This window comes from Trematomus bernacchii, unplaced genomic scaffold (genome assembly GCF_902827165.1).
Source record: "Trematomus bernacchii unplaced genomic scaffold, fTreBer1.1, whole genome shotgun sequence".
In the NCBI taxonomy this organism is placed as follows: Eukaryota; Metazoa; Chordata; class Actinopteri; order Perciformes; family Nototheniidae; genus Trematomus; species Trematomus bernacchii.
In genome coordinates this window covers 11,206,454-11,229,113 of record NW_022987698.1, presented here as the reverse complement: position 1 = coordinate 11,229,113, position 22,660 = coordinate 11,206,454, and the positions used below count along the sequence as shown (strand labels likewise).

At 39.5% G+C, this 22,660-nt stretch overlaps 2 protein-coding genes across 3 annotated transcripts; one reads left to right on the top strand and one right to left on the bottom strand.

Annotated features, from left to right (window-relative positions):
- Window positions 1–2,313: 2,313 nt before the first annotated feature.
- On the bottom strand, window positions 2,314–5,818 carry snrpc (small nuclear ribonucleoprotein polypeptide C). Of its 2 annotated transcripts, none has more exons than XM_034138519.1 (6): window positions 5,693–5,818; window positions 4,859–4,901; window positions 4,641–4,749; window positions 3,944–4,004; window positions 3,424–3,528; window positions 2,314–2,879 (listed from the first exon to the last, which is right to left on the bottom strand). In XM_034138519.1, exons 1-6 carry the CDS (start codon window positions 5,698–5,700, stop codon window positions 2,552–2,554), a joined length of 654 nt encoding a protein of 217 aa, XP_033994410.1. In that variant the 5' UTR covers window positions 5,701–5,818; the 3' UTR covers window positions 2,314–2,551. The 2 variants fall into 2 exon arrangements, with proteins under 2 accessions (XP_033994410.1, XP_033994411.1); XM_034138520.1 differs by having other exon boundaries at window positions 2,361–2,879; window positions 3,424–3,531; window positions 3,948–4,004.
- A 3,184-nt stretch (window positions 5,819–9,002) lies between these two features.
- Window positions 9,003–21,361, top strand: ilrun (inflammation and lipid regulator with UBA-like and NBR1-like domains). The gene is made up of 5 exons (XM_034138938.1): window positions 9,003–9,287; window positions 14,958–15,112; window positions 15,245–15,442; window positions 16,580–16,884; window positions 18,819–21,361. The coding sequence occupies exons 1-5, from the start codon at window positions 9,130–9,132 to the stop codon at window positions 18,852–18,854; spliced, it is 852 nt and encodes a 283-aa protein (XP_033994829.1). The 5' UTR covers window positions 9,003–9,129; the 3' UTR covers window positions 18,855–21,361.
- The last annotated feature ends 1,299 nt before the right edge of the window (window positions 21,362–22,660 follow it).

Genomic DNA, 22,660 nt, shown 5'->3' with positions numbered 1-22,660 from the left:
ACAAATAAGTGTCTTATAAATTATTTTAGAGAAGTGTGAGGAAGAGCCTGGTGCTTGAAACAATACACAGCACATTTGCAATCCTTAGCATAATCAGATATTTATTTTTTTCCTTTTCTTTTATACTTTTGCAATGTCAAAATGTTTTGAACTAGAGAAACTATTAATAGTTTTCCCTTTCCTGTAGTTTGTTATAGGCTTTAGTGCATGTTTCCCCCCAAAATACTCCCCCCATGCCTGATACGACTAAAGTGTTTACTGCTATAACATGACATCACTATGTAACATTCTCCTTCTATTGTCTAGACCCCAGCTAGCCAATCAGAGCAGACTGGGCTCTGCCTTCAGACAGAGGGTGAAAAGAGGTGCTGCAGCTCAGATAGCATGAGAACAATAAAGAACTTTTTGAACATTAAAGCATGGAGACATGTCACAGAAAACGCACAAAATACACATTTGAACCTGATTATGAGCATAACATCTCTTTAACTTTTTAGACAAAAATGTCCACTATTTGCCATTCCAGCCTCTGAAAATGTAGCATTTGCTCTTCTTGGTCATGTGATAGTAAAATGTTTTTTTTTTTTAACTTATCAGACAAAATATGACATGTGAAGGCATAAAACATTCACACGAGAAATGTTATACCAGGCATTTTTTTTTCAATAAAAAAAAAAAAGATTCAGCAGCTTTATCACTACCAATATTCCACATCGTTGTTGTCACTGCCTTGAGTAGCCAAATTAAAGTGTTATTGTCTAAACCTCAGCTGTTACATTTTAACCACATCTAGATCTGCGTGTCAGAACTGTTATATTCTTACCTCATCAAGTTGTAAACCTGTAAGCAAAGAAATACCCGACACAAAGCAGATGCACAAAAACATTATCATTAAATCAGGGTTGTATCTGGCGAGCCAGCTAACCGTAGTGCTTTACACTTTAGGGCAGGGGTGTCAAACTCAATTTCATCGCGGGCCACATCAGCATTATGATTGCACTCAAAGGGCCGGTTGTAACTTTAAGACTATATAAAAATACATATATTTAATATATGTAAAATAATGTATTATATTCAGGGGTGCACATAACTTTTTTGCCCTGGTTCTCAAAGGAGCACCTGGAGATGTTGCTTGGTGCGCATCCTTAAAATGAAATAAACCGGACCTTTTGAGGGCTACTTGACTTTATGAACATTTAAAAAAAACTAACATTTTGAAGAAAACAAATCTAAGAGGCGAAGTCCCTCCCTTTCCGGTTGAGCTCCATGGGACCTTATTTAGGAAAAGTTATGCATTGAAGTCAATGGAGAGAGAAAGATTATCTTTCGATCCCGTTTGAATTGTGCCACGAATCACACATATGATGTTTGTCAATTTAAAAGATAATTTTACAAGTCAAAAAAAAAAAATGTGTCGTAAAACTGTGAAGTAACACATTTTGTGTGAAACCGCTCAATGAACTACATCTCCCGTCTCGCACCACACACCAAGACGGCCGTCACGTTGGCACATTTCACTTCTTTCTTTCAGAATGAGGCGGAAAGTATTAAAAGAGGTGAAAATCACTCCAAGTCTGGGCATGTTGAGAGCCGTACATACACACAAGGGGAGTTAGCCGGTTCCGTAAGAGCCAGCATGCGGGACCGGGATTCTGGGATTTGTAGTCTTTCTAGTTGCCTATTTTTCATAGTCTTATATTTCAACGGTTTTACGACAAACTGTGACTTTTGTGACATGGAAATAATTTTTTAAGATTGACAAACATCATATGTGTAATTGGTGGCACAATTCAAACGGGATCGAAAGATAATCTTTCTCTCTCCATTGACTTCAATGCATCATTTTTCAGAAATAAGGTCCCATGGGTCGGAAGTAGATGGGCGGGACTTCGCCTCTCTATTCTGAGAAGAAAAGTCAAATTTGAGATGCATTGTGGGACATGTAGTTTATGGGCAACGTGCTTCTGTTAATCCCCATGTAACCGTATAATAAACATATTATATTCTTTGCAAGGTCTTGCGGGGCCACATAAAATGAGGTTGCGGGCCGGATTTGGCCCCCGGGCCTTGAGTTTGCACCCCTGCTTTAGGGTGTCTTTTGCATTTCTTGAAAGAAAAGTGCTCCAATTTCTTCTCAAGGCCGAAGCGAACGTTTTTCAGTCTGCCGTTTGGTGCTGAGGGGGGAGTTTAAAGTGATGTTTTAGAGCTTTTTATCCCATAAACAGAGCTTCAACCTCACTTTAGTTCTAATCAGCCGGAATGATTGAAACTTTTAAAAAGTTAGCAATGTTGAGATCGACTTAAATCTTAAAGAAACAAGTTTGAAATCACTGTTTTATTTCTCAAAGCAATGCAATGAAATATAACAAAAACATGTAAAACCTAAAAACAAAAAGTAAAAATATAGTAACAAATATTGTCATATCAAACACGCTCTTCAAATGTGGGTAATGAACAGGTTGTCAGAGTGAGACAAGATATTAAAAATTAACACAAAGTGGGCATTTCGTAAAAAAAAAGAAACTCTTTAAAACGGGGATCTGAAATTCTTCTAATGTAAGGAAAATGAATAAATGCCACGATTCCGGCACAAGAAGAAACGGTATGTATTTAAAAAAAAAGACATTATTTCATCAGGGACTTCAGTGTGGACATTTGAAGATTTAAGAGGTGGTATTGAAAAAAGTGTTAACCCAAGTGTCCTCACTAGACAGAGTCTGTTCATGGCAGCAAAGAGCGGAGAACATCCATGCGGTCTTATCTGTCCGGTCGCATCATGCCCGGCCGGACGGGCATCATCATCGGTCGGGGGTGACGCATCATGTGGGGTGGTCCGGGCATCATCTGCATGGGTCCTCCCATCGGCGGCCTCATGCCTCCTAGAGGAGACAGCGAAGGATACACAGCTTAGGGTATTGATTTATGATAACAGCTGTTCATGTAGGAGTCACATCAGTGCATTAGAAACTTCACTGAGAATAACCTGGTCCAGATTTAACTCCAACTCTTTCATTGGACATTGAATGGGACGTTGTGCTATAGAAATATATGCTATAGTTTCACTCTTCTGTACTCATTATGTTTTTCTATGTATAACTCTTTGTTGTCAATCATTATTTTCACTTTAGGTTCATTTAATTTCTTTATTTACAATAATTGAAAGTCATTTATTTAATAAAATGTTAGAAAACAGTAAAAGAAAAGTCAACTATTTGATCAATCAACATGAGGTGTGCTGTAAAAAAAGATATATATTGTGTTAGAAATGTGTTTATTTTTCAGTCAGGGTCTAGGCAGTGTGCTTAAAGAGGTAAAAGAAATACAGGGCATCCAAAAACTGCACAAGAGCAGATGATACTGATGTTACTAATGTTACTTTACACTAATTAGGAATGAGTAAAGTTAAATAAAAGTATTTCTTACCAGGTCCACCGGGCATCATCCCATGTGGTGGGGGCCCCATCATGGGCATCATAGGAGGTCCTCCCATGGGGGGCGTTGGTAGCATACCTGGCCGAGGAGGACCACCTGCGTTAAAAACAGCAAACGTTAGTTTACATTCAATGATAAGACATTATTCTATCCATAACAAAAGTTCAGATTCCGTGCATCACAGTACATGGTGCTATATTATTTGAGGATATAGTTTGTGGTCTTGTTGAATTAAATGGGCTTGACATAGTATTTGATAGTTCTCAGTATGATGAAGCATCATTTTTTAAATGTTTTTGTCTTTGTTTTAGCCGCGTCATTGCAGGTGCTCTTTAACAAAAGTAAAATGTTACACAAGTAAAGGAAAACACCGGCTAAGTAAAAAGGGTTTCATATTCGGTTTATTTTCATGTCCAGTATTATTTGTATGTGGTAGTTGTAATTCTTAAAGAATGCAAACGCTTCACGATTTTGAAGATCGTTTATTCTAATCAAATGATGATACACTCACCTGGGGGGGGGCCCACCAGGGAACGGCGTGGGAGGAATCTTTCCCTGTTGAAAGGCAGCCGCTGTCGGGAGAAAGGACAAAACATTAAACACACATATTTAAATGTCCAGCACATCATCTTTTTTGTGTTTGTAAAGAGTGCATTCAAGCCCGTTTCATGCTGTATACACGGAATGCAAAAAACACAAAAGCTCGCCTCATCTTTCTACGAATGTGCACAGATAAATAAATACCCTACGTGAAAAAAAAGAGAAGCCATTTTGAATGCTTAAGGATGTATGGCTACTCTCTTTTTGTGTTGCAAAGGATAATTTAGTCTGTAAAACGTGTTCCTCCACAGTGGACAATAACACACTTGAGCATCTGTAATGTGGATTAGTGGTTTGTAATCTCAGAGGGGGCCGAAGTGAGCTGCTGAACATCGTGCACAATGTAAGCTAAGAGCCTGGATGTCCCACACATGTGTAAGCATGAGTTGTGTGGGATCCGTGACAGGCTTTACTCCAACACCTCGCTGATTTTCTATACAAGGATATTAAATATGAAGGTAAAAAATAATGCATAGTTATCGTAAGTTATTTGTTACTACAGCTAGAAGTCCGACAAGGTTTTGGAGTGAGTGGTAAAACGTCCAAAGAAACAAAAACAGCAGTTGCTTTGTACTTTATCCAAATACTTGATCCAATAATGTGCTTACTTGTTTTATCGATCAGGCTCTGAGCCTGCTCCTCCATCCATTTCTGGTAGTAATCTTTTACATTTTCTTTGTGTTTTCGGCCACTGCAGTGGGTCTTCCTCACCGATGGCTAAGAACAGAAAACAGACAGATTTGTAGATATTTAACAGGAGCAAAATACATCTAAGACCGATTCTTTAATATTTGACAACAGTTTGATACACACAAGCTCAACTTACCGAATCATGTGTTAGGTAGGTGTCACAGTAATCACAGTAAAACCTGTCAAAAAGAAAAGTTTGGGGGTTAACACAAAATCACGACTTGACCCAAAACTCTTCTCTTCAAATAAGAAGTCTTTCTTATGGTTTGTCTTTGCCTTGTGTCCTGCAGGTTTTTCTATACATTTAAAATATTCAATGTACATTCAAATGACTTAGGCCTTAGTTTAGGTTAGCAAAGAAAAACTCATAGAAAACCTAATTAATTCCTTAGTATCATGCTACTCATTTTCTATTATTTTTCTTATCCACTCATTTTATTAGGATGTGTTGTGCTCTGCAGCTGCTCCACTTTAAAAAGCTGTGGCCCAGTGACGACGTTCTCCTTGGATGTAAATGATTGTTAGTATGCAAGATATATCGTTTTAAAACAATCAGCATAATCTCTTCTCTTTTTTTTTTTAAGGAATATTACGTAGTAAAAAAATCGCATTACACGTTACAAAGTCTAAAATCTAAAAACTTTAATAAAAAAAAAACAGCTTTACGTTTAGGTTGATATGGTTAAAGTCCTAAATATACAAAAATGAACCAGTTGATTTTGTATCACGCTGCTGCAGATACATTTTCCTGGAAATTGTTAATGTTCACGTTGAGGCTGAGTCCAGCAAATAGACAGAGCCCAAACAAAGCTCACAGCGTTCACTGGAAACGAACTGGTCTGTTTCAATTAGTTTACAGTTATATTTAAACGCCGTTCGATGCTTACTACAAAAACAAATAATATTTAATTGGGTTGAAATGTAAAAATCATAGAGTAAGCTAACAAGGGCAAGTAAGATCTTTACTTACTTAGGCATGTTCCCCGGCAATCTCCGTCGAGAGCGCGATTCCGGTGTTCCCACAAACTGTTCCTACCAGATATAAGACCTGCCGACCGTTGGTTCCGCCTGAAAGTCTGCGTGAACACCACTGCACTACTGATAATATATTAGTCCCCCTTCACACGAAATCCATACTCTACTCATATTTAACGGTTAAGGAAAACAAATCTAATCAAATAAAACAACATATATAGAGTTATCTATATAAAATACATTGCAATTGTGGGAAGGAGGGAAGTTTTAAAGAGAAAAAAGTCAAAATCTAAGGTAGGCCTACTGAGCTGTAAAATGATTCATTTGGTTTTCATTGATAAACGTAATACTTTTATGATAATACAAATAATTATATTAATAATCCTATGATATTCATAAAAATACTTGGTTAAAAGCTATGCTTTAGTTTATATCTTAATGAAAATAAATGTTGAGAAATCTACATCAAATGGTGTTCTTCTCTTGTAGCTATATGTGATTTCAGAAAATGGTGTCTTTATAGTGGGTGTAGCTAACAAAAGAGTCACAGATGTCCTGTAAACTCACTGTGTACTTCTATGTCCTACTATAGCTATTTGTATGTCATAGGAATGTTGGAAACACAGTCATTTCATTGTTTTTTTATTTGTTATTAATTCAAATGCATACAACAACAATATCAACATTTTTTTGGGATTTGTTTGTTCATCCACTATTCTCCATTCTTCAAGAAAAAGTTGAAAAAAATCTACAGGGATAAAAATGTGTTCTTGTTGAACTTGGCTGAAAAAATATATCTTTCTGAATTTCAATTATCTAATGAATGGCAAACTCTTTTATTTAATAAGAATCCTAAAATGTATATATAAAAAGGACGTTTTAATATCCTTCACCTATGTCAAACTAATAATAGGACACCCTAAAAATATTCTTAAAGATCTCAATCGTTATTACTTTAGAAATATCCAAAGAGAGATATAAAAGCAAAAAGAAAATTGAAATGTCAACTGTAAAAAGATGAAAAACTAATAATAATATACAATTATCTTCAATCTTAAATATTAGTTTTTCTCCGTATTGAAACATTTATACAGACAATGGACATTCTTACATAGTTAACAAATATAGTAAAACGTGTAAAAGTATATGTCAATCTAATATATATATTTGAAATATGTAATATTAAGGTATTTAAACATAATAAACATTACAATCAACAAACTAAATAAACCTTGATTAGGAGCTACAGAATATAATTCTTAAAAATGTAACATTCACTGTTTGTTTGTTTGTTTGTTTGTTTGTTTGTTTGAGTTTACAGCAGGGGTGTCCAAACTACGGCCCGGGGGCCAAATGCGGCCCGCAGAGCATTTTTAATCGGCCCTCAGCAAATTAAAAAGTATAATGGAATATGGCCACAAATCAATCTATCAATCAATCAATCAATCAATCAATCAATCAATCAATGTTTATTTATATAGCCCAATATCACAAATGTTACATTTGTCTCAGTGGACTTCACAGTTTGTACAGAATATCAGTATGACAATACGACACCCTCTGTCCTTTGACCCTCACATCGTACAAGGAAAAACTTCCAAAGAAACTCCAGTTTAAAGGGGAAATGGGAGAAACCTCAGGGAGAGCATCAGAGGAGGGATCCCTCTCCCAGGACGGACAGACGTGCAATAGATGCCGTGTGTAAATTGAAAAGATAATACATTTACAACATAGGTAGACCAAATGTTTGGAAATGCATGTGTCTATAATAAGAAGATGAATCCACAAGGATGTCAACAATCCTGTGGGAGCCATCAGGGAAGTAGTATGATGAGAGTCAGGCAGGACCGCAGAGACAGGTTCAGCCACGACTCGAAATCCAGGATTCAGGATGCAGGACTCAGGATCCAGGACTCAGGATCCACCACAGCAACAGGCACAGCCACGACTCAGGATCCAGGTTTCGCGATCCAGGACTCAGGACCACAGCAACAGGATCAGCCACGACTCCGGATCCCGGCGTAGATAGACACCAAAAAGAAATTTGGGGGAAGCTGGGTTATTCGGATCATGAGAGTACACAGGTAGGCTACAGACAGAGAGAAGGAAGAAGGAAGAAGTAAGAAGTAAGGTGTCCCCCGACAGTCTAAGCCTAGCAGCAAAACTACTTAAGCGCATGCACTCTTAAAAACGGATAGGGTGTCTGCCTCCCGAACACAAACTGGAAGCTGATTCCACAAAAGTGGAGCTTGATAAGAAAAGGCTCTGGCTCCCATTGTACTTTTAGAGACTCTAGGAACAACCAACAACCCTGCATTCTTGGAACGCAATGCCCTAGTAGGACAGTAGGGTATAATGAGTTCTTTAAGGTAAAATGGCGCCTGCCCATTAAGGGCTTTGTAGGCGAGAAGAAGAATTTTAAATTATATCCTGTGTTCTATAAGGAGCCAGTGTAAGGCAGCCAGAACAGGAGTAATGTGGTCCCTTTTCCGAACTCATGGTTAGTACACGTGCTGCAGCATTTTGAATCAGCTGAAGCGACTTAACTGACTTTTTGGTACACCCTGATGATAAAGAGTTACAATAATCCAGCCTTGAAGTAACAAAAGCATGGACTATGAAACGTGTGCTTGTCTTATATTGTACTTCTTAACTAATGTACAAATATATTACACAGTATCATGTGTTAATAAGACCACTTTTCAAATAAATTCTATCAATTAAAGTTGGAAAAATTTTCTAACATATCTTAGTTGATAAGAAAAAAGCCCAATGATTTATTTACATAACAAGCTTGAAATACACCCTTCCTATTTCCACTTATTATAATCAATCTGAGGCTTGTTTTAAGGGATGAGCTGCCAACACTCACAAGCATAATTGACCTACATTTGATTGATTTTGCTAACTTATAACTGAGCTTATAAGGCAATATACCTCTAGTGAGTGGCCCAGCCCTTCGTATATTTTTCTGTATGTGGCCCTCGGGGGAAAAAGTTTGGACACCTCTGGTTACCTATGTATCAATGTACATTGCCTTTGAGTTCAGTTTGTGAATGACTTAAATATCTTGTCATATGAGTAAATGTAGTGATAACTTCGTTGGGCATAATTTGGAATACAATGTCCTGATTTTCTTCAATATGAATCGTCTGATATGGTTCTGACTGAGGTGAAAGCATGAGCAGCTACAATTCATTGATAAACCAATGAGAAGGCGGCTGCAAATAGCAACAGATGACGTCGCCGCCCACTACGTGATTGGCGAAGGTGACGCGCGGGCTGTTGCAACGTCCCCCTGATCATGCCATGCGCACTGACGCTTGTTGTTGTTGAGCTGGTTGTTATGGCTGGACAAGGCCTCGGACTAAACTGAGAGAGGTCCCCCCCTCCCCGCACCACCCCGTCTCCGCTACGGGACCCCCGCCACCCATGGAGGGCACGGACATGGACGTAGATGCGGAGCTCATGCAGAAGTTCAGCTGCATGGGCACCACGGACAAGGATGTCCTCATATCCGAGTTTCAGAGGCTGCTGGGCTTCCAGCTCAACCCGGCAGGCTGCGCATTCTTCCTGGACATGACCAACTGGTGAGTGCGGGGATGCGAGGGCCTGTTGTCGGACAGCAACATGACGCTAACAGAGCACCATAATTAGCTAGTTAGCATAGGTTGAATTGCTAAAAAAAATGGTGGCAAACACTCACGGTGTCAAGTTGTTAAAACCCGAGAGGATGATTTCATCCTTCCTTCACGAGAAGTGGCAGTTAATTACAGTTCACTCCTAACCATCGCTGCGGGGGCAAGCGGAAGTGAAACGGTAAAGTTTGCCCCAACTGTGAGTTTGTTATTGTCGGATGAAATAACTGGAAACTCGAGCGACAACCTGGCTCACTAGCTAGAAGGCTAATTTAAGCACAGGGAAGTCTCGCTGTAGATTATCAGCCATGTTAGATAATGATGTTGGGAGCCAGTTAAACCGAGCCGCTGTTTGGGAAGCCACAACTCACATTAGTCTGGTGAGGTAACCAGTCGTGATCGATGGACGCGTAACAACAAGTGGCGTTTGATCAATGTGATACAAGCTTATAGTTTATCAGTGATCAATGGCTTTAATCAAATCTTTCTATCTCACTTTTTAAAGTGAGAACACAGCGACGTTGTTTTGTTTAAGTTTAATCTTTTTGTCTAGAAATCACGACATCATCACGTGACCCTTGTTGGATTTTCTCCTCTGAAACTAGTTAACTAGAACTGCTTAGTTTCATGTGAATATAGAGCTTCCAGCACTACATTAGTAATTTATCAAGTAAAAATGTAAGCACACTCAGATCCTTCGTTGTACAGGATCATGGTAACCTCAAGAAATGTTTAAAGGGGACCTATCATGCAAAATGCACTTTTGTACATCTTTTATACATGAATATGTGTCCCCGGTGTGTCAGGGAACTCACCAAGTGTCAGAAAACACAACCCTCTCTCTTTTCCTCCATACCCAAATCTCTAAAAAAGGGGCTGCAACGGATCTGATAAAAACTGATCCAGATTTGAACACTGTCCTGACGTCAGGCCGGTGGCGCTACGGCTATTGGGCCAACTCTCCACCTATCAGGGGAATGTGGGGTTGGGCCACGGCTGGCCATTCCCGCTCGAAAGCGCTGGAGACGCTGTAGTACATATGCCAGGCCTGTAAGTGGCGCTGTAGTCTGCCACAAAAGCAGCGAAGAAGACTTCCTGCGCATGGTTGCCATGGTTCCCCTTCTGTTTATTCTCCGCTGTGGCTTTTTTTCTCCCTCCCCGAGGCAAGCGTTTGCTGTAATTTTCGCTGCTGTAATTCAATGCAATCTCTCCCCGTCGAGGCAAGCACTGTAATTCTCTCCGGTTTGTCCACCAGCAGATGACAAACACCCACCTCTCCGCCTCTTCTAAGGAACGAGGGGACCGTGCGGCAGAGTTTCAGTTAGGTTTTCTTTCGCCGGTCAAGATGTCCGTTAAAGTTTAAATCTTCCGGACAAAATTAGAAAAGTGCCGGTCAAAGGTCTTCTTTGTTATTTATTCAGCTTTAAAACAAATGAATAACGACTCTATATAATAAAACACGAAGGACGGAGATCTATTTTTCTCCCCCTCTTCTGACTTGATCAGAGCACGCTCCCCTCTCCTGCAGGGGGGCGTGGTCAGCTGCAGCTCACAGGGTATTTCTCAATCGCGAGTATGCTTGCTTGGTAGCACATGTCTGCCGAGCATCTTGCTTCAGAAGCGAGGCAAGAATACTTCCTGGCATTCGGAAAACAAAGAGTGGAACAGGCTAGCAAGTGTGCAGGTCTGCGTCATATGAGAGGCCCCGCCTTACATTTTCCGTCACAGATTTGGGGATATTGGTTCATGCGCAAAGCATTGTGGGGATTTTAAGACCGCGGAGTCTACTCATGTGCAGCCTCGATATTTCTCCAAACGGAGTACGCCGTAAGTATGCTGGAGATTGGAATAGGGATGCATATCGTTGACTTTTTTACGATACCGATACCGATACCGATACCACTGAACGATACCGATACTCAACCGATACATATCGTGATACTTTCATGTTGCATAAGGGAAACATTTTATCATCCCGCAATTACTCCCATGAAGCGCTTTATTATATAGTTAACATGTCAAATGAATATTAAATTCAATTGTGGGACTTGGACCTTTTAGTACTGAACAAACAATGAAAAACACGTTATCTATGAAGAAAACTGATTCTGCAATATCATTTATAACAACCATCAGGCGGGAATAGTATATCTTGTCAATGGAAAAATAAAATAGCACCAGGATAATCAATATTCAACCTGAGATTCCACTGACCAGAGAACACATAAAGGATCATGAGATCTCGGCATTGCACATAAAACAAATAGCATCCTTAAAATCAACATTTGCCTGATGAAAGAAAACAAATCCCATCACAGTTCAGTTTTGTGCATTCATCTTCAAGAAGATGAGCATATCTGCTCTCTCTGGATCCAAACGGGCCCTTTCACAGCGTAGGGTCTCACCTGCTGAACTGAACACTCTCTCGCTTGGCACGCTGCTTCCCTGAACACAAAGGTACTTGGTTGCCATACGAGACAGCATTGGTTGGAGATTGGATGTGTTGCCACCTTTCCCAGAAATAAACTTCTTGCAGTGGTTACAGACCCCTCCATTCAGATTGACAGTGGTTACAGACCCCACCATTCAGACTGGCAGTGGTTACAGACCCCACCATTCAGACTGGCAGTCATATGCAGCCACACTTTAGATTTTCAAAAGTGACTTGGTTGCGGAGTTTCACTGCGAAATTGACATCGTAATTCCGACGGTTTGGGCACAAGTTTAAGGATATTATGCCTCACTTTTATAAAAAAAATAAATTAAAAATAATTTAAAAAAAAAAAAAGTATCGAAAACCGGATCTGATTTCGGTACGGTATACCGTAGCCACCAGTAACCGGTATTTCGGTAATACCGGGAACCGGTATGCACCCCTAGATTGGAACAGTACTTCGGTGGCACTCGATGACGTAGTATGCTTGAAATAGTGGCTCTGGAGCAGCTTTACTCGCGATTGAGAAACACCCACAGAATCAGCCCCCTGCAAAAACAGGGCTGGAGAACAGCAAATAGAGCGAAATGAGGCATGGCTAAAATGCATGATCTGTTCGGTATTTTGAAAACAGAAACGTATAAATATACCTTCTATAGGTATGGCCCTACAATATATCATTTAAATATAGCATGATAGGTGTCCTTTAAAGTATAGTTACCCCTCAAATCATAATTATATTCTTCCTCATACCTGTAGTGCAATTTATCTAACTAGATTGTTTGCTGTATCATCTGTAGAGGTGTCTGCCGTCTCTCAAATATAATGGAATTAGATGGCACTAGGTCTGTGGTGCAAAAATGTATTAGAATAAAATCAACAGAAATGTCATTAATCATAACTGAAGATAATCCGCATTGTTATGTGGTGTTTCATGTATTTACTATTTTCTTCCTACCAAACAATACTACTAATGGATGAGAAGCTTGTGCTCGTAACACAATATGTAAACATTAAATCAAATCAAGTTTTATTTATAAAGCCCATTTAACCTGTTAAGCCCGAGAGACCCCGGTACCGGGGCACTGCCGCAACATCTTGCAGGAAACCGTGTCTGAGGGCATGTTCATTTAATAAACTATGAATGTTTTATATCCATGTAACGGGAAGAAACTCATCTAACTGATCTTTTTTTTATTTTTTTCAAAAGATAACCCACAATGCTAACACTGAGCCTCTGAATTAGCAACGAGCGAAAAATGCTAACACCTTACTGCACCGAAAATCACTCACAAAACCTTATTATTTATCTCTTCTCTACATCCATGACATCGTTTCACATTGTGAGGTGACACAGAATCGATGGGTACCCACATTATCACTGAATTATACGAATTTGCGACGTTATAAGCAAAAACGGACATCAAAACAGGTGACGATAGGTAGCTAAAAATGCTAACATTTTTACCTTGGCTCTGTAGTCTCTCCAAAGTGGTCTTCAATGGCATTCAAACGATAAAAACGCTGCTGAAGTTAATCCATAGGTTAATCTAATGTGTCTGTGTCCCTTTGAAATGATTTCTGATAATCCATAAGCATTAAAACTGCTTTTCCGTTTCCAGATGTCAAAGCTAGAGATAGGTTCACTCTGATGCAAAATTGCATGCGCGAAGCCCCCACCTTTTCGTTTCACAATGAGTGTGTGTGGGGGACTCCCCCTTCGATTCTATTGGCTCTAACGGTCAGAAAGAGGTGTCAACCATCAAAATCGAGCAAGGGAGGCCAGAGATATGGAAAATTCACCCAAATGACCCCAGAAGTGGTTTCTTTTTGCTAAATCTCTCTAAAAAGGTCAAATGTCACTTGTTTTGCATCAATCTTGATACAGGGTACTTATTATATGTTGTACTTTGGATTCCTAAAGCTTTTAGTCTACCTTACCATCATCCAAGGGTAGTTTTCACTATAAGTACAAAATAACTTTTGGACGGACACTATAATTTACAGTTTTTTACTATGTAAAATCTGAATTTTCTTTAAAATAAAAAACATCTATATTGATTCTGACTTTTCTACATCCAATTCACAGGTTTATCATTACTTTGAGAAAAAAGATTATTAATGTAACCCTTTTAGAAGGGAAGATATGGTCATTTGTTCTGGGAATGTCATTTTCGAGCCTGAGACCTGAAAAACAGGCTCAGGGCTTAACAGGTTAAAAACTATTTTTGGTCGAGCCAAAGTGCTGTATATGTAATAAAGAGAAGAAATGTACAACATAAATATAAAGACAAAACACAGGGAAATGTCAGGTATCATGCTCAGCTCTGACTAGAAGGCCAGAGAGAAGAAGTGTGTCTTCAGTGAAGATTTAAAAACCCCTAGGGTCTGGGCTGACCTCACATGTAGGGGCAGACTGTTCCAGAGCCTAGGGCCAGCTGCTGCGAATGCGAACTGTAATTAATGGCGTTCTCCTCGACTGAGCTGTTGTTTTAACTAAAATAACCTCTCCAGGAGTAAATGCATGCTTCTTTGCGCGCAGCAAGGTATGTGGATCATCTTGAATAACTCCTGAATTCTGGAAAGGGACATTTCTTCGAGAAATTGTATGAATCTCTATGGCCATTATCTCCAACACTGCATCTCACACCAACACTATCTAGATTTATAAATAGCACTACAGGTAAGAGGAAAAATATATATTTGTGCCTCAACTGTCCCCTTAGGTTGCTAGTCAACTAGATCCTGATACATTTTTTAAATCATAATTGGTTGATAAGCATATGACACAAAAGTCACTTTTAGTAACGGTTTTTATATATTTTACAAATACAAATCAGTTTTATATTCATGGCAAGTACTTTTTAAAATTACTTATTCAATTGTCAATATCGTTCTAGGATCAATTTCTATTGATCAATCGCTCAAGGTTGAGTATAAAATGCTTCAAATACAAATAAAAGATGCATCAAAATGGAAGAGAAATATTCAGATTTGCTTCATTGTTTGTTTTCTTTTCTACAATTTGTTTCCCTTGAGCTTGAAAAAAGTCCAACTATAACTGAGCTTTGCAATCTATGTGAATGATAATTAAGATTACATTCTAAGAATAAAATACAAAAGCTTATGGTCACAATGTGTAATGCTGACTCATTCTCACACCATGCTCTTACTTTGTGTTGGGACAGGAACCTGCAGGCTGCTATCGGTGCTTATTATGACTTTGAAAGTCCCAACGTCAACACGCCATCCATGTCCTTTGTTGAAGACGTGACAATTGGGGAAGGAGAGTCAGTTCCTCCAGATACGCCGTTCACAAAGACCTGGAGAATACAAAACACAGGTGTGGATCACATTCACATATTTAACACACACTATACCAAGTGTCAATCTGTATGTGATATAATGCCAGTTAAAAAGTCCTGTTCTTGTGGTTAAACTGTGTTTTGACTTTACTCCTCTTTGTGTACTACAGGTGCAGAGTCATGGCCTCCTGGGGTTTGTCTCAAATACATTGGTGGGGATCAGTTTGGCCATGTAAACACAGTTATGGTAAAGTCACTAGACCCCCAAGAAATATCAGATGTGAGCGTGCAGATGCGAAGTCCCACAGCTCCAGGCATGTACCAGGGCCAGTGGAGGATGTGCACAGCCACCGGATTATTCTATGGAGGTAGGAGATAATTTAATTTGTTTTTAATGAGACAATGTTAAATGGCTACAAAAAATTAGTTTTTTATTAATCTCAATTTCTTATCAGTACAATTTCATCAATTTTTCACAAAATGTTCTTGAAATTGATGAATAATCTAACCAACATACAATAAAAAAAAATCAGCAAATTGGTAGGTTATATGGCTGGGTGGCTCTCTCTCTCACACGCTGCAGTGCCCCGCAGTACACTGACACAGAGATCGGTTGCTGGTGATGATGATGGCAGAGAGACTGAAGCGTTCAATAGTGTGGTTAAACTGTGCGAGGCTCGATGTGGACAATGCTCGTTGCCACAAGTGCGATAAGTGTCTTAATTGTGAGGGCGGAAACACAAGCGAAACATCTTGCGTAAGGGAACCATATTCAGGCGTAAAAATTAAAAGTTTTATACTGCCTCGTTGTTTTTGTCTCGTCTACGAGTAACATTACCTCGTCAGGTAAGTTATGTAGCCTGGAGCCCACACACGGAGTACTAAATTAAACTAAATTATGCAAGCATGGGTTACTTAAAACCAAAATGATTTCATTCTTTTGCAGTCAATTATTGTTTATTTTATTTTGACATTACCATTGTCAATGCATTACTCTATAATGAGTTGTCAAACACCTTTGCTGTTTTTTGCTAATAATGTTTTTTTATTTTACTGAAAATAACGCAATGTTAATTCTGTTCCCATTATCTTTTTGATTGTTTTCCCTTAAAAAAAAAGAAAACTAACAGATTATTATTAAAATACCGTTAAAGAGTCGGATCGATAAGCAGTATCAGTAAGAGTAGTAGTACTTAACGATACCCATCTCTACATATGAAAAGGGTAGTTAGTGGTCAATATTCATACTTCATATGTGAATTTTAAATCCTCAAATTAACCAGATGTTGCCTTTCAGAAAAAGTCCCACACCTGCATCCAAAGGGCCCTTATTTCTATTGTTTTTATATTATATTATTTTCAGACATGATTGTGGCATTTGTTCAGGCAAAATGTGTTGGATTATTCACACACTGCAGATGCCGTCACCACGAGAAAACACATTTTTATCAGAAATCTTGGTTGCTTGATAAAGTCAAGTGTGTAAATGCCTCTTATCTCCACAGATGTAATCTGGGTGATTCTTAGTGTAGAAATTGGAGGTCTCCTCGGCGTGACCCAGCAGCTGTCCTCCTTCGAGACAGAATTCAACACCCAACCCCAGCGCAATGTGCAGGAAGACTTCAACCCCTTCGCCTCGCCTCAGAAGAACAAGCACGACGCCACTGACGACAGCTTCAGAGACCCTGGCGGGGCGTGGGAACGCACACAAGAGCCAATCCAGCAAGATCAAAATGGACTGTCTCATAATGCTGTAAATAGGGCGTCAAATGGACTCCAAACCAATCTTTCTGTGGTGACTTATGGTCAGGTATGTATGAATCAAAGTTAAGCTTTCACACTCCACAGAGCTACTACCCCTGTTAACCGACATCGCTTTATAAATACACTCATATGATTAGCAGCTGGTTTATTGTGTGTGTAAAGTACAGTTTTCATGAAACCTGCATCATTACGGGGGAGCATTCCTCCATCCACAGAAGGTGGGACAGGTCAAAGAGAAATCCTGCACACTGATAGTATATTTTGTTTAAACAAAACACATTTCCCAATCTCAGTCAACTCAATTTTTATTTTCTTAGAGATTTTCCAGCAGAGCCCCTAAAGCAGTTAGGTCTTCTTCTTCTTTTAGAAAGGTTGCTGCAGAAGCGTCCTCAGGGTTATTGTGTTTCTCTCTTTTTAACAGAGTGAATACTCAGCTTTGTCAGGAGTAAAGATATGACTTTCTGGACAGTTAGGGGGGAATATCAGAGTTTAGGGTGCAACAATAAAATGTAGTTGTAAATAAGGTGTAACTGAAGGAAGAACAGTTGGAAGGTCAGTCTGACTGTAAGGGTAACACGTTTTCTTGATATCAGGGGGCAAGTACTTCATTTTGTTGTCCGTACTCCTATGTTTTTACTATAACATACAGAAAATAGTTGCAATAGTTGTAGGGCTTGGTTGGTTATTGGTTATCCCTGATAGAGAAGAGGCTCTTGGTCCACATATCTTGACAGCTTTTAAATAAATTGCCATGACATTTGATAACTGACTTTTCATCCAGAACCACCAAAAGATCAGAATTTCCATTTGTCTAACAACTTCTACTTTCAAAACAAATGATGAAATCCTTGTAAACTCCGGCTGTACTTTGATATTAGAATATTTTATATATGATATATATTATCCTTTCCTTTTGTCTCATGCCAAATTGGACACTTTTTGCACATATAGTGGTTCCTTTAGAAATGATTTTTAGCTCTATTTTAGTTTTATGGTGTACATACTATATGATGAGCTGCGACCATGGCTTTCAATTTTGTTGAAAATTAAAATCAAAGATGATATTAATATCAATTCTATACTCTCATATGATATACTCTGAATCAGGGTATATGATAATGTAACATCTCTCATGTGAATATTGTTACTATTAATTTGTGGGTGACTTGTATTGCATATTCATTGTGAAATGCATCAGGAAAAAAAAGCTATAGTTTCTTTAAACCAGATTACTGGTTTCTGTTTAGGGAAATATCCATAATCACTGCTTCCACCTGTGATTCCAACGACTCACCACTCGTATACAGTAGTATCACCTCATACCTGTCATAGCTGAGCCTTTAATCACAGTTTCAGTCAATAGCATTTCCTGGACGGCTGAACTGGACCGTCGAGAAGCATTTAGCTTTGTCTTCCAGCTGGGTAATTTAAATGAGACGTAAATACAAAAGGACATTGACTGGGCTGTTTCCTACAGTTAATGCAGGTTTGGTTACTGCCCTGAAACTGATGATAAGAGCAGACCATGTGGAGAGTGTGTGTTGGCTTCTGTTTCAAATGACTCTAAGTTTAGTTCTATTCATCAATCAAGGTTGTTTTGGTGTGCTGGAGATATTGGCGCGTGTTCTCTAAAATAATTGTAGATGCTGTGCCGAAAAAAGTTAACATCTAAAGAACTCAGCAGCAATATCTTATTCCAGAAATGATGACCTGGTTACTCGAGACAGTCCAGAGACTGGATACTAGGAACAATTTTTATACTAACAAATTACACTACTCACGAGCAAGAGGCTTTTACTTGTGACAGTTCTTAGTTTGGTGGAAAGAAAATAGTTCCCACATGAAACTGCTTACAAAAACAGTCATTATTTCTCAACATTCTTGTCTCCTTCTAAACACTTTTACTTTCATCTTTACATGTATTCACTTCTCTATTCCGTATAAGCTCTTCTAATTCCTTCACTCTCATTTTTTTTTCAGGGCATCCACGGACCCTATCCATTTGGACAGAGCTAGAACGACAAAGACCCCCCCCCCCCCCTTCCATCATGGTGGATGATGAGCTGAACACCCTGGGAGTCCTTAAAACGTAGAGGAGTCTCGGGGGGGGGGGGGGGAGGAACAGTTGTTTTTATATTGACTCATGACAACCTTCTCCCACACCTCCCTGGCCCTTTCCACTGAAACACAAACTCCAGTGAGCTGATGGACTCTACCCGCTGCAGTGAAGCGTCCCACCTGACATCCACACCCGGATACGCATGAGTGAATGCTTCATTTAAGAGTGCTATAAAACCTTACAAATAGATACACACGACTATTTTTATTTCCACTGTAAAACACGCCTAATTAAGGGAAAATCAACCCTAAACAACCTACATGCAATTTGTTATTCCCATGGACAGTAGAGTACTTTGTCTCTCCATGGTTCCTACACAGGTCTAGCTGAGAATACTTCAAAATTAACTGTGATCATTTTGAGTCCTTGAAAAGCATTTAAAGAAAGCCTGAACATTTTTTGGGATGTATGATTTAGGTGGGAAAAAGTGCTTGGATCATAAACAATTTTCTTTGAGATGAAAGCCGTTCACACGTTTCATGTTAAACAACCAGTGGAGTAGAATTGCTCTAGTTTTTGAAACGTTTTTCCTATTCACATCATATGGGATGGATGCTAGAGGAAGATTCCTGTGTTAACAGCGTTCACCCTTTTACACTAAACTGAGACGTTGTTTGAACCCGGTTTGCAGAGCTAGGGTTCAAAGAGGGTATTTTGAATACTCAGTCAAAGAAACACAAGAAGAAAAACAGAAACAAACACACACCATTTCATTTAACTTACTAACCCCATTTAAATAGACTAAAATGATCCATGTCCCCACACACAACAATACAAGTCCAATAATACCAACACGTCTATCAGAGGTAACACTATCTGTGCAGTAACAAATCCATGTTTATCATATCTTAAAGAAAAACTAGTTTCTCTTTTACATTCAAAGAGATCAGAAAAATATTCTCAGTTTCATCTGTTGCAAAGAAAAGATGCCTGTGTAGGAACCCTGTCTCTCCCAAAGATAAAATCCAGAGAACAACGACACTAATCTGTTCAGTCGATTCAGACTGCATGGGACGTGTGTGTGTGTATTTTTTACGGTGTTTTTTTTTGCTTTAAATAGATGCTGAAGCGTAAAAGGATGAGAGTGAGTTTGAGCAAGTGGGGTGAGAGGAAGGGTTTAAAAAAGCCATCTAAATCTATTTTGCCTGGTGAGTGACTGTAGTTTCCTGTCTTCAGTAGATATGTGTGTGTGTGTGTGCGCGCCTGTAAGTGTATGTTTTGGTTTCTCTTTGGATTTAACTGACATAAAACAATGGTGTATACTACTTGGGCAAAGGATGACATGACGAGAACTTTTCTGTACGTGTACCTCTGAAGTATTGTTTTCGCACCATTTTTGACTCACTAATTGCCCTGTTATTATTTATTTGCTGTGTTGTTCCGCACTGCAGATGTAAAAAGTCCCATTTACAGCCAGCAGGTGGTGCTAAAAATCAAATGACCAACTTCATCTTGACATCATGCTGAGTACATTGCAAAGAAAAAGTGATAAGTTGTTTTGAATTGAATATGGAAATGAATGGTTAGTTTTATTAGCTCTGACGTTCTGATACTGCTATTTGCACAACACTGTCCACCACTTCTGAGGCTTATTGTCGATTGTGATAACAGCATTTTCCAGCATTTTTATTGGTTTGTTTTGCCTATGTGTTCTCCCCTAAAGGCCTTTGTTCTCCGCTGCTTTAAGTTTTAAACGGTCTGCTAAAGAGCTCATGTCTGATTTAAACAGCCTGTCTGCTATCAACACCTGAATTTGTTTTTTTACTTTATACATTTACTTTGTTCATTATGTAAGACAGTGCATTTGTTACGTTATGTCTTTAGGGTTTAAAAATAATATGGAAAAGTTATTGACAGAATGCCATGATACGGTTACATTTTTTTTCTAAAAGGATATTTTAATGTATCCAACTTCTCCCTGACATAATTATGAACGGTAATGTTTTCATCATATTTTAAGCTTCTATGATTATGCGTTTGTTAAACTCACCAGTGTTCTCTGCGCTGCTGTATTTACAGTCTATGATTTGTAGTCAGCTGAGATTCCTCCTCCCAAACAGTATACACTGTTCTGCGTTGCCTCTTTTAGTCACGTCAGTCTTTATTTTACTTTTTGCGTGTGTGTTATTCCTTTTTTGTGAGCTTGCTTGTGTGTGTTTTAGTGTGTGTGAGAGAGACAGATGGTGAGAAATCAGATTTTTGCTGGATTCATTCTCTAGTTTTAGTTTGTGACTATGTACGGGTTTGAGATGGGTGGCATGTTGAGTGGATGAGATGAACGTTTACATAGTCCTAAAATAGCACATTTATCTGAAGAGAAACTCAAAAATAAAGCTTCTTTTTTTTTCTTCTCCTGTATCTATAATTAAGCATTTGTATTATTAAATTAACACTGAAACAATGAGCAAGTTGTCTTTTTTTGAGGGGGGTTAAAAGCAGCTTCACTTTATTATTGCCTCTTAAACTATTTCAACTATTATTTATTATTCACTTATCCCATGAAATATCGCAACATCATCTTGACACAATGTCCCCAACATTTTGTTACAGCTATGAAAGTCTCAAGAACTATTTAGGATTAAGCAGTTACGGATTTTCATGAAATGTATTACCATTTGGTGCCCACTTTATGAATTTCTCATTTCTTTGGCTCATGATCAAATACACCTTGAAACCAACTGCAATCCAGTCATCTTTAGTTGTTAAAAGAGCCACATATTTTTCAGGTTCATATTTGTATTTTGTGACATGTTTTCATGCTTTAATGTTCAAAAAGCTCTTTATTTTTCTCATACTGCCTGTGCTGCAGCACCTCTTTTCCCCCTCTGTCTGAAACCAGAGCCCTGTTGGGGCCTTGTTGAGGTGGCGAGAGGTTTTGGTCCTGATGGAGAGAGGTCTTGGTCCTGATGGAGAGAGGTTCTGGTCCTGATAGAGAGAGGTTTTGGTCCTGATGGAGCGCAGCCTCCTGCCAGAGGGGAGGGGGGTGAACAGTTTGTGTCCAGGGTGGGAGGGGTCGGCCACTATCTTCCCGCCTCAGGGCCCTGGAGGCCTGCAGGTCGTGGAGGGATGGCAGATTGCAGCCGATCACCCTCTGCAGAGCGGATGACATGCTGCAGCCTGCCCTTATCCTTGGCTGTGGCTGCAGCGTACCAGATGGTGATGGAGGAGGTTAGGATGGACTCCATGATGGAGGTGTAGAAGTTCACCATCATTGTCTTTGGCAGGTTGAATTTCTTCAGCTGCCTCAGGAAGAACATAATCTGCTGTGCTTTTTTGATGAGGGAGCCGATGTTCTGCTCCCATTTGAGGTCCTGGGCGATGATGGTGCCCAGGAAGCGGAAAGACTCCACAGCAGTTACTGGGGAGTCACATAGAGTGATGGGGGCGGGTGGGGCTGCGTTCTTCCTAAAGTCCACAACCATCTCCACTGTCTTGAGAGCGTTGAGCTCCAGGTGGTTGTCCCTGCACCAGGTCACCAGATGGTCCATCTCCCACCTGTAGGCAGACTCGTCCCCACCAGAGATAAGTCCGATGAGCGTGGCGTCGTCTGAACTTCAGGAGCTTGACAGACTGGTGACTGGAAGTGCAGCTGTTGGTGTACAGGGAGAAGAGCAGAGGGGAAAGAACGCAGCCTTGAGGGGAACCGGTGCTGATGGTCCGGGGGTCAGAGATGTGTTTCCCCCAGCCTCACGTGCTGCTTCCT